Source organism: Arachis ipaensis, chromosome B10 (genome assembly GCF_059453495.1).
Source record: "Arachis ipaensis isolate K30076 ecotype BB chromosome B10, ASM5945349v1, whole genome shotgun sequence".
NCBI lineage: Eukaryota > Viridiplantae > Streptophyta > Magnoliopsida > Fabales > Fabaceae > Arachis > Arachis ipaensis.
The window spans coordinates 10,146,983-10,159,555 of NC_142435.1; the positions used below are offsets into that span (position 1 = coordinate 10,146,983).

Sequence of the window (12,573 nt, forward strand, 5' to 3'; positions counted from 1 at the left end):
ACCCACATAAGCTTAAAAGGAGATATGGAACAATTATTTGCAAATACTGTGGAGAGGTATGAATATCATGTTTTATGAGTTTGTTCTAGAGATCACTGATACTGTTATATTTACATTTTCTCATGTTTATATGTTGTAGAGTGGCCACAATAGTAGGGGTTGTGAAAAAAAGCATGCTGATATGAATGATGAGGTTGCAGCTATGGAAGCAGAGGAAGCTGCTGCTACTAATAACCCTGCACAGCCACCACCACCCCAACAACAGAACCCTAGTGATGCTGCTACTGCTCCAAGACCCAAGTCTAAACCTATGGTCTCCACTGAAACCATGAATACTGCAAGCCCAGCAATAAGGCAGAGGTTTGAACAGTTTATGCCAACTCCAACTCTGAGGCACCAACCAAATCCGGGCCCAAGACCATCAAAACTAGTCCCAAGAGGAGTTCCTGGAAGAAGCAATGGCCCAGCTGCAGCAACTGATCAAGTTGGCCCAAGTGAAGATGGGACCATGCAAGGGGCTGCAACAGAGACATAGAACCTTTATTGAAGACTAATGTGCATGTCTTATTTTTTGTGGGGAAGGCTATTTTGTTTATCAGCATAAATCTTGGGACCTTTCTTTGCAATCTAGTAGTATGTGGTATGTTATGTTATATACATTGTGACTTTGCTTGTTAATCAGGTATTTCTGGCTTGTATGAAAACTCAATGATTATGGTAACTACTCTGCCTATTTTGTGATTACAATGAAGCAAAGACTTCTGATTTTACAAGATGTTGTTGGATATTGTATGAGTTAGCTTGTTTATGAATTGCTTATTTTCAACCAAATTCTCACAGGTTTACATTTTTCTCTTATGTCAATGGTTGATGTTACACCAATTACAAAATGTGATTCATAAAAAAGGAGACCTTTTTTTTTCTTCCATTTATTCAATGCAACTTTGAAAGTTTGAAAGTTATTACACAGGATCCTCACTTCTGAGAATATATCATCACAATCAACAATGCCCAAAAACCCAACCCTAAACAAACACCCATAACCATATTCTTAATACAAGTTATTTCACCCCTAATCATATCAACTGTCTTCTATAAAAGTTGCACATCTTCTTCCAACTTGCTGGAACACTCTGTAAATTCATTCATCTTCTTGTATGATTGTGTCAATGGCCTTTCTTCAGATACAATCTCTGCCCACACGTTTCTTATTTTTCCTTCTACTTCGTCCAGCCAAACAAAATACTCACAACGATGTTCAGCACTCTGAAGATTAGACACAACAATCCAAGGAGGGGTGAAGAACGAAACAAACGGATAACGCCAGTAACAAGAAGAAAGGCAATTTCGAAACCTACCTCCCACAGAGGACATCGCAGAAACAATCTGTCTGGATTCCACTGTGTTCCAGACTTGAGTACCACAGCTTCAAATCCGTGCAAACACTTGCCGTTGTTGTACTCAAACTTCTTCTTCTTCTTCTTGTTCCTCAACAACGAAGACCCGCCACCAACAGCGCTGTCACAATTTAGGGATAAAGAGCTTGATTTTTCCTTGAGTGAGGCCATGTTCTTAGTTATTGGTTAAGGTGTTAGGGTTTCAACACAGAGCTTCTTTCTTCTGAAGATAAAGGAGAACGAAGGTGTTAGGGTTTCAGGGTTAATTTTACCTAATTAAACATTAAAATAAAATATTTTATCTGAGTTGGCACTAATTGGCCAGCTCACTAACTCTTAACGTACCAGCAAGGATAAAATAGAGTCACATGTCCACTCTCACTAACCACGCCACACGCTGATGGCCGGAATGGTGATTCTGTCCGCCGGAGTATATAATTAATGTGCACGCGTGACTCATTAAACGATTCAAGTGTATTACTGTCCAGCGTATGAACTTTCAGGTGTACTTTTGTCCTTCTTCCTGATAAAATTGTTGAAACAGATTATTTCATAACTACTTTATTTTTCATTTGGTATTATTTTTGGTTGTATTCTTGATTTTTTTTTGGTAAGTTCTTGATGTTTTTTTATCTCCTATGTTTTTCGATCCAAGAGAGTCATGCTTTCAGATGAGGCCCAAGAGGAAAGTATTATAAATAGATATGGACATATGGCTAACAAAAAAGACAAAAATGGTAGCCCATACGGTGGTTAACCCACACAATAAAAAAAGGAAAAATAATAGACAAGTATAACTTTGTTCTTGTTGTTCGTTTGGGCTACGGCCCAGACATGACAAAAGATGAACCTTTTTCTGGAATATTCTATGGTGCCTGACCAAAAATATATTGAAATCGATACCATTTGTTGGGCCACGGAAAAAAAATCAAGTGAAAGAATATAAGATGAAATGACACTATATCCAACTCAAAACTTTAAAGTAGTAAATTAATGAATCTCTCACCTTATAAACTCCTCATTCTTCCTTACTTTCTTAAACGTGTGACTAATTTCATACACTCTTCATACTTGCAACATTAACATAATCAACTACTAGAGTTCTAGTAGGTAAGATGTGATTTAAGCAAGATGCAATATATCCATATTCAAGAATTTTATACATATGGTTCAGCATAAATGAGAGGTACTCCTCAACTTAATCACTGCATTAATCTCAAATCAGTCTCAAGTGACCAAAAGCATGACCAACTTTTGTATATTGTTAAGAATTTTGCTCATAGTTAGAACGACCCTCACAAATTGCAAACACTAATCTACTAAGAATTAATCTGATTGATGCTAGAGCATCATCATTAGCTGGAATCGAAATATCTGCAAGATCTGGATCACAATTTGTATCGACTAAACAGATGGTTGGAATTCCCAAAGTGATGCATTCTCTAAGTGCAGTATACTCCTTTTCCTGATCAACGATTATCACGATATCAGGTAACCTTGTCATGTATTTTATGCCACCCAGATATATTTCCAAGTGATTGAGTTTTCTCTTGAACTTGGCGATATCCTTTTTCGGAAGACTCTTGATTCTGCCTGTCTTCTGTGTTATCCTCAAGTCCCTGAACTCCCGAAGCCTTGTTTCTGTGGTGTACCAATTGGTTAACATGCCGCCGAGCCATTTCTTATTAACATAATGACACCGAGCTCCTATTGCCGCTTGTGCTATTAAATCAGCTATTGTCTTCCTAGTGCCAACAATTAGGAATTGTTTCCCCTTGCTTGCTGCATCGAAAACTAAATCACAAGCTTCTGATAAAAAGCGAGCTGTTTTAGTAAGATTTATGATGTTGATACCCTTGCGTTTTGTGGATATGTAAGGCGCCATTTTCGGATTCCATTTTCTAGTACCGTGGCCAAAATGAACTCCTGCTTTCATCATCTCTTCCAAAGTTATGTTCCAATATCTTTTTGCCTGCTTTGTAGGCACTGAGGCAGAGGCGGCTACAGCAGCATGAACTACTAAGTTATCTCTCTTTCTTCGATATCTGCCACCACAGTAAGCAAACTCACTATGTGAAATAACCAAAAAAGAAACAAGATTTGAACAGAAGATACTCCACAATCAATCATCACAAGGTAAGTACAACAAATATCAGGTGTATAAATTTTGATATAAGGCTCTTTTCAAATATTTAAGACAGCATAAGTGATTTAAGCTATGGTATTTGCATTTTAAAGCAAAATCTAGACAGAGGACATAAATATGCATAAATGAAACTTCAATGGCCACAGACCTTAGCAAGTCAGCAATGGATGCAACTTTATCACTTTCATGCGCTACAAACTGACGAATATTTGGCAATCGAGCCATCAAACCGTCATCAACAATCATCAAACCAGCAGGTGCAGCATGATCCACAGTCGTTGCTGTATCGTCAACCGATACCACTGTGGTGGTACCAAGTTTAGCATCCTGCAAATGCGTAGTGTTGACATGTATCAAATTCAATCAATAAATGCTTAAACTAAATTTAAATTAAAAGAGAGGAATCTTGAATACTATAATAAACATTAGATGGCAGATTTTCAGTAATCTTTCTCAAGTTGAAGACACTTTGTTAAAGATTATCAATGTTATGTAAATTACTTAGGCACAAAAGCTACCATATCCAACAAACTAAATTAATCATACATGTAAAAATTAGATAAAAGCTTTTCTGTTAATCTTCTCCATCAAAGGAAGTTCCATTTCTTTTAGATCTTCCTCTTTCATGCTCACACAGATTATCTCAGTTCTATGCATAACAAACACCAACCAATAACAGTGACCTCCACTGTGCTAACAAAATAAGTTATAGGAAAAAGAAAAAGACTTTTTTACCCTCATAAATGTACCTTTCCCTGGAGAATATCTTCTGTGGCCTCAGGAATGAAAACAAAACCCTTGGTGGGTTCGGCCAAATCAAATTCATTGTTGTCAACAGAAGAATCAGTTCTTGTTAGCACAACTTCTGGTGACACTGATCCAAATGGTACTGCATCATCAGGCTGTAACTCAATCCCAACAGATTCATAATTTTCATTTATATCAAATCCTCCTCCTCCTCCTACTCCAGATATCAGTGTAGCTTTGATTCTTTGTCTACAAACAGCAATGTCACTTGGAAAAAATTTGGAACTGAGATGGATAAATGGTAAATCATATCCATTTATCATGCAAGTATTTATGGCGGTTAGTGTTGGTCCATTCTGCAATTTGTAGTGTCTGCATGCCCTATACTCAGAACAAGATAATCATGAAATTATAATCATTATAACATGCAAATATCAAATAGAAGGAAATCATAAAAAATAACAAATATAAGAAATTTATTGATAGAGACTTCATGAGCTGATATATATTCCACTCCAAAAAAAAAAAAAAGATTTTTGTGGCGGTTTCTCTGTGTGTGTGTGTGTGTGTGAGAGAGAGAGAGAGAGAGAGAGAGAGACCTTGAGTGGGAAAGAAATGACAAAGAAGAATAATAGGAGAGATCGGAAGAAGCCATTGGGTGCATAGTGAAAAACGCAGACTTTGAATGAAGAAGGTAGGAACTAAGCAGGGTTTTGTTTGACAAAGCAGGTTTTGGGCTTATAATCATCATTATCAATATAATATGCTTTTTTTGCGGTAACAATTCAATTAGGTATCCTTTAAAAGTTGTACAATATTCAATATTCAGTCTTTTATTACAATAATTTAAAAACAAATAAAATAAATACATCTAAAAATTATAAATAGATTTAGTGTCTTTTTAAAATTAAATACACATTCAAAATATAAACTAAATAAAACTAAAATTTAAAATTTCAATTTCAATTTTAAATTCCTGTTTTAGATTTAATATATTTAATTATTAATATATTATAATTTAAATACACATCCAAAAATCAAATTAAGTAGAATTCAAAATTTCGAATTTAAAATTCTAAAATAAAAGCTAACTTTTAAAAGATGGCTTTTTAAAAGTTATAACATTTATGTTTGGTAAATCAAATTAAAAATTACTTTTAATAATCACAAGCAACAACAATTGTATTTGGTAAAATAGCTTTTAAAATTTAAAAATACTATAATAGACATAAATGCAAGCATTAAATTTGAAAATTAGTTAACATATGAGGTTATATTAAACTTTTAAATTTTGAAAAGCACAAGCCAACTTTAAAAAGCTCTATTTTAGGTGCTTTCAAAAGTACCCCCATCTTTTAAAAGCTGCAAGCACAAGCACATTATCTTTTTTATTTACCAAACACAAAATAAGGAGTTTGAGCTTTTAAAAAGCACAAGCACCTCTTGAAAAGCTTTACCAAACCAAGCCTAAATCACTAGTAAAATCTTCACTCCGTAAAGATCCAGAGCGCAGCGCCTCCCCCTCCTCATCTGTGGCCACTTTCGTCTTCTCCCGCGTTGCGCACTCCTCTGCGACTCCTCATTCGACGACGCGCTCCTTCCCGCGACGCATACTTCCCCTGCGCACACCCCGCACCTCCTCCATCGATGGGCTCCTCTCTGTCCCTGGTCTCTTCCCTCGTGCCACGTACAACCGCCCCCTTCTCCCGTGCCTCCCCCTGTCTCCTCCCTCACGTCGCACTCCTTTTGTCTCTCGTATTTCTACTTGCAAAATTCTAAAAAAATTTGGTTGAGTTATGTTATCCTTTTTTTTTCGCTTAATAAAAAGTTCTATTTTTTTAAATTTATGTATAATATTGGAAGTGTCTATGTTTTTTTTTCTTTTTTTTTTAAATGTATTTGTGATTATAATATTTTTTTTTGCACTCGTATGTTTGATTTGAGAGTTTTAATATTAACCTAATTTAAATGTGTCAATACTTAATTTTGGATGTGTTTATATTGTTCATTATGTTCTTATGTACATATATAAGTTTTTTTACATGAATTTTGGATGTGTTGATAAAATATTTAGAGTACATTCTTATACTTTTGAATGTGTATTTAAGTTTAATTTTTTCAGTGTTCAATATGTAATTTATAACTACAATGACAATAATTTAGATGTGTTAATACATAATTTTAAATGTGTTTTTTACATGAGTTTTGAATGTTTTAAATAAAAAAGTTAATTGAAGTGAGTTTAATTGATTTTGAAAACTTCACTGATTTTTTAAAAATTAGTACACAAAATGTTGTTTCGAGTTTTATGGTTTAGTTTACAAAAAATTAATGTATTGCAAGTGGTTACAAATTTTACGGTGATAAGTATTTAAATAAAAGTGGTTCCTTAAAAATAGGAAATATAATTAATTAAAAAATTAAAATAATAAAATATTAATTTAAAGGCTGAATAAATGCTAAATTTTATTGTACAAGTAGCATTTTCCTTGCAGTAATATATACCCCTTCTTTCCTTTTTTTTTTTCTTTTAAGTAAATACCAAATCGGTACCCAAAAGATTTTGATGTTGACAAGATGGTACGTGACTTTTGTTATTGATAAAATAGACCTTAAATAATTTTGAAATTTGACAAGCGTGTCCCCAATCTTGCTGGAGCAAATCTCTGGCAAGCACAATACTAACGTGGCCATTACGTTTTGATGACATGGCAAAAACCTTTCCCAACCCTAATTCTTCCCCTCCAACGCACTTCTCCTTCCCCCTCCTCAACGCACTTCTCCTTCCCCCTCCTCAACGCACTCTCCCTACCCCTTCCTGAATGTACTTTGCCCTCTCCCCAACCTTAATCCCTCCCTCCCCCTCCCTAACCCTACTCCCCCCCTCCTCAATCTAAAATTCCCCATTCTGAACTCTAATTCCTTTTCCTTACCCCTTTGAACCCTAATCCCTCATTGCCAACGCACTGTCTCACATTCTTAACTCATTCTCCCCCATAACGGCAGTGGAACTCAACATTCTCAATCTTACAGAGCCAATGTCACTGACACCGCATGGTCGCCATCTCGTCGTCGGATCTTCTGCATCCTCCAGCGTTGTTTGTCACTTCCGTCGGTATTGCATCGTTTGTGCGCCTTCACTGTTGTCGTCTTGCCTAAACCCACTGTGCGCCTTCACTGTTATGCTTCGCGGTGGCTCGCTTCCTTCCTTGTGGTCCAACATAAAAACAGACACATAACAGCAGCGTCTCACTCATCGGCCTCGTCTCCGTCACCTCTGCTTGCTGCTCACCACTAGTTGCCGCTTGTATCTGTTTGCTGCTCGCCACCAGTCGCTGCACTGCCTCCTCTGTCTGTGTTCCATCTTGGCTCCGTCGTGTCCTGCCTCTTCTGTCTCTGTTGTTCTTCTTCTGACCTTGTCTAAATCTGCTTCTTACTTCGGTGATATCTGTATTAAGTTTTTTTTATTTTATTTTGATTATTGTATATGAATTTGTTTGTTTTCTCTTAGTTTTATTGTTATTAATCTTTTTGAATTGTAAATTAATCTAAAAATTTGGGACAATTCATGATTGAAAGAGTGAGAGAGTGTGATGGAGAAGGGAGATCTTTTGCTAGATTAGCGTTCAGGAAGATTTCCAGGTTTAGGGCAACTCATGAGTGAGATGGTGCGTTAGGGAAGGGGGATTCAGGTTCAGAGGGGGAAGGGAGGGGGATTAGGGTTAGGGGATTTTGGAATTTTTAGGTTGGACTGAGTAATTAATTAAAATTCAACCTTGGATTTTTCGGTGGCTACCTCAGCATCTTTCTCATCGGAAATGTACTCCGGCGAGCTCAGGACACACTTGTCAAATTTTAAAATCATTTAGAGTCTATATTGTCAACAACAAAAGTCAGGTACCATTTTGTCAACGCCAAAATCTTTTGGGTACCGATTTGGTATTTATCTCTTTTTTTTTTTTACTTAAATAAGCTAAAAAATCAAGAAAAACAAAGAAACTGTTTAAATAGAGGGATAGTCTGTTTAAGATTATTCTTAAACTCCTTCTAAGAAAAAGGAAATTCCACTTGATAAAGTTATAACCTTATCGCCATCTTTGTCATAATGTCTGTCACCGTGTTTTCATCTCTCATAATCAAACGAAAGTCAATATGCCAATTCCAATGCATGATATCCTTATTTTGAGCACTAAGGGATCAATAAATCCAAAATCATCTTGGTGATTAGTAACAAGATTAAACGCTTCCACACAATCGTCTCACAAATAACATCTCGTTGACCCACATCCCAGGCTAAGAGATATCATCTCCAAATAGCAAACAATTCCCCTTGAAAATTTCTATTACTCTCAATCATTTCCAAACACTCTCTTCGCTAACTCCCATTACAATCTCTAATAATGCAAGCAAAACTAACACTATCACCAAAATTAGGATAACTATCATCACAATTAATCTTGAAAGTACCAATGAGAAATTTCAAGAACCATTTAGAATAGAGGGGAGAGACATACGTTGTAATTCAAAAATACTCTTAAACTCTTTTTCTAAAGCTAATGTCAGATAAATCACTTTTTTCTGGAGGCCAAGTCTCATGAGGATTAAAGATGTCATTATTCCTTACTCTCCATATCCGCTAAAGTTCCAAAAAGTACCTGAACGGATGCTCTCTGCTATGATATAAGAACCAGTTCTTCAAATTTAAAAAATGACAAGAAATATGCAACCTATGTCATACAAGCTGAGCTTTTAGATAATTCCAAATACAATGTAAAATCGATTTCTGACTAGAAAGATAATCTTGAGCACCTATTCAATGACGACTTTCCTCTTCTAAAGCAAAAATTTACAACTGCTCATATAGCCAAACCAAACACTTGTACTTTTTTAGAATAAACTGGCGCCAAAACCAAAGTCAATTCTTCCGCTTCTCCCAACCAAATAACTGCTTACACAACCATTATCATATTTGTTACTTTTTCCTAATGAAAGTGATATTATGACTACTATTTACATGTATTTACTCAATAAATTAATTATTATATATTGCTATATTTACATATATTTTATATAAATAATTAATTTTTTATTTACACATGACATCATAGAAATTGAGGTTGTTGTAATTAGAATTTTTCGCTTATTATTGTAAGTTTATAACCGACATGATATATTTCATTTAATTTTATTAAATATATTTATAATTTAATATATAAAAAAATATATATCCACAATATATTTTAAATATTTCAACTTTAACTCAGCACATCTTATGAATTGTTTATTGGACGGGTACAATTGGTATATTTTACAAGCATCCTAATGGTTAAGGTACTTATTGAAGAAATAAATCTATAAAAGTATCAATTAAAAAAATAAAATAAATAAAAGTACCCTTTCTTTTCGTTGAAAAGATGTAATAATAATATGTTGAGGTAATTGACTGAGGTTAGGCTGTAATTTTTATTCCAAAAAAAAAAATAGTTGAGTTTCGTATGTTATTTATCATGCAATTCACATATTCATTACTTCTGTAAAGTAACAATTTAAGTTAATGTATCTTAAATTAATTTATGTTAAAATATATTAAAATTATTAGAATTAAATTTTGAAGTGATCCCTAAAATTATACTTGAGATTTAAAGTGATATCTAAATTTAATAATTACTCAATTTTATTTTTGAAATTATACTCCAAGAACTCATAGTAATCTTTTAGATAATTTATGGGACAATTCACTATATTAAGCCAAGGGGAGCAAAAAATTACACAAATCCGTCAAACCAAAAATTATTTCATGAATCAACCAATGCATGTTTATATGTAGTTCGAATCAACTAGATTCGAACTTGATCTACACATAATTCAAATAATGTTGCTTTGAATTATACACAAAACTCACACACACACTAATTTGAATCAACGCACGTACAATAATTCGAATTAGGTTGATTCGAATTACACCCTGATTTATTAAAAAAATTAATAATTTATTAAAAAATTTATTAAAAAAATAATAATTTAAAATAAAAAATATATATTTTATTTCATACATTAAAAAAAGCTAACAAAATATTTAATTACGAGACTTCTTTAAAATATTAATGAGCTATCAATTCGAATTCCATACAATACTCTTTTGTCCATTTTTAATAGCTCGTGAATATTTTTTAATAATTTTTTTTAAATTATATGGTGAGATATTACATGATTCGAATTACGCATGGGAAGTTCAATCACTCTTATTCGAATTATATGGTGAGCAATTCGAATTCTATACAATATTCTCCTGCCCATTCTTGATAGCTCATGAATATTTTTTAATAATTTATTTTAATCATACCACAAAAAATATTTTATTCTATGCAAAATAATTTAAAAAATGGCTTAAAAGATGTTAGGAGTACTATAAAAATTTGTAATGACTTAGAACATTAAAGAAATACTCTACATAGTCGATAATAATTTAGAAATTAAAGAAAATATATTTTTATCATGTATTTATCTAAATCACTAGAATATTATAAACTTTTATAGTAATCGTAACATTTTTTAAGCTATTTTTTAAATTATTTTGTATAGAATAAAATATATTTTTTAATTGTTTTGGATGGAATAAAATATTTTTTTAATTTCTAAATTATTATTGACTATGTAGAGTATTTTATTTAAAATTTGTGTACATGCATGTATTTACCTAAGTCATTAGAACATTACAAATTTTTATAGTACTCCTAACATTTTTTAATCAATTTTTTAAATTATTTTGCATAGAATAAAATATTTTTTTGTGGTATAGTTAAAATAAATTTATTAAAAAATATTCATGAGCTATCAAGAATGGGCAGAAGAGTATTGTATAGAATTCGAATTGCTCACCATATAATTCGAATTAGAGTGATTGAACTTCCCCATGCGTAATTCGAATCATATAATATCTCACCATATAATTTAAAAAAAATTATTAAAAAATATTCATGAGCTATTAAAAATGGACAAAAGAGTATTGTATGGAATTTGAATTGATAACTCATTAATATTTTAAAGAAGTCTCGTAATTAAATATTTTGTTAGCTTTTTTAATGTATGAAATAAAATATATATTTTTTAATTTTAAATTATTAATTTTTTTAATAAATGAGGGTGTAATTCGAATCAACCTGATTCGAATTATTGTATGTGTGTAATTCGAATCAGGTTGATTCGAATTAGTGTGTGTGTGAGTTTTGTGTATAATTCGAAGCAACATGATTCGAATTATGTGTAAATCAAGTTCGAATCTACTTGATTCGAACTACATATAAACATACATTGGTTGATTCATGAACCAGATTTTGATTTGGCGAATTTACGTAAAAATTTTTTCCCCTTGACTTATTTTAATATTTTGTCCTAATTTCTGTTCATCAATGGTCATCGAAAAATTGAAATAGACTGACTCCTACTACGCTAACACGCCAACGCCTTACTGACGTGGCAAACAAAATTAATTTTTTTGTTTGCGATGTGGTCCATTTTCCTTTTTAAATCTTTAATCCCCAATTTTTGTTTCTTCAATTCTCTTCTTTATTTTCTTCTTCTTCAACTTTATTCTCTACTCTCATTCTTCAAAATTCAATCATCAATACAATAAGTCAATAATAATGTAAAACACCAATAATTATTTATCAACAAAAACATAGTAAATTACATTATAAACTTTTCAACTGGTACAATAGCAAAGATAAGAGAAAAAAATATATCATTTCATAACTAAGACAAAATAAAATTCAATAAATTTTGTATAATTTTATTTGTAAGTAACATTTGAAATTAAATATTTTAGGAAATGAGAGAGAGAGAGAGCGAGAGAGAGTGTGGGTGGGAAACACAGGGAGGGGTAGAACGATAGGTCAGGTAAAGGATCCTAGAGTTTGGAACCGAGATGAGTATCGACGCTTGGAGAGTGAGTCTTTCTCTATCTTTGTGGATAATCTCCCATTTGACATCTCGAGGAGAGAGCTGTTTCAACTATTTAACTGGACTGGACGCATAAACGACATATACTTATCGAGGAAACACAAGAATGGTGGCTTATACATCTTTGCGTTCATACGATACACCACTAAAGGAGGAGCCTCAAAAGCCATAGCGGAAATGAATTATATGAGGTTGAGAGGCAAGGTTATTTTTGTGGGAGAAGCTAAATATAGAAGAATATCAGAGGTGAAGGACGAAAATAGGATTCCTCCACGAGGGGACCGCCGAAATGCTATGGATCGACAAGTACCAGAAGAAGGAAGA

At 33.1% G+C, this 12,573-nt stretch overlaps 1 protein-coding gene across 1 annotated transcript; it reads right to left on the minus strand.

Annotated features, from left to right (window-relative positions):
* Positions 1 to 2,518: 2,518 nt before the first annotated feature.
* Positions 2,519 to 5,006, minus strand: LOC148579125 (small ribosomal subunit protein uS2c-like). The gene is made up of 4 exons (XM_088505505.1): positions 4,890 to 5,006; positions 4,293 to 4,671; positions 3,692 to 3,870; positions 2,519 to 3,442 (listed from the first exon to the last, which is right to left on the minus strand). Exons 1-4 carry the CDS (start codon positions 4,952 to 4,954, stop codon positions 2,662 to 2,664), a joined length of 1,404 nt encoding a protein of 467 aa, XP_088361631.1. The 5' UTR covers positions 4,955 to 5,006; the 3' UTR covers positions 2,519 to 2,661.
* Positions 5,007 to 12,573: the final 7,567 nt, after the last annotated feature.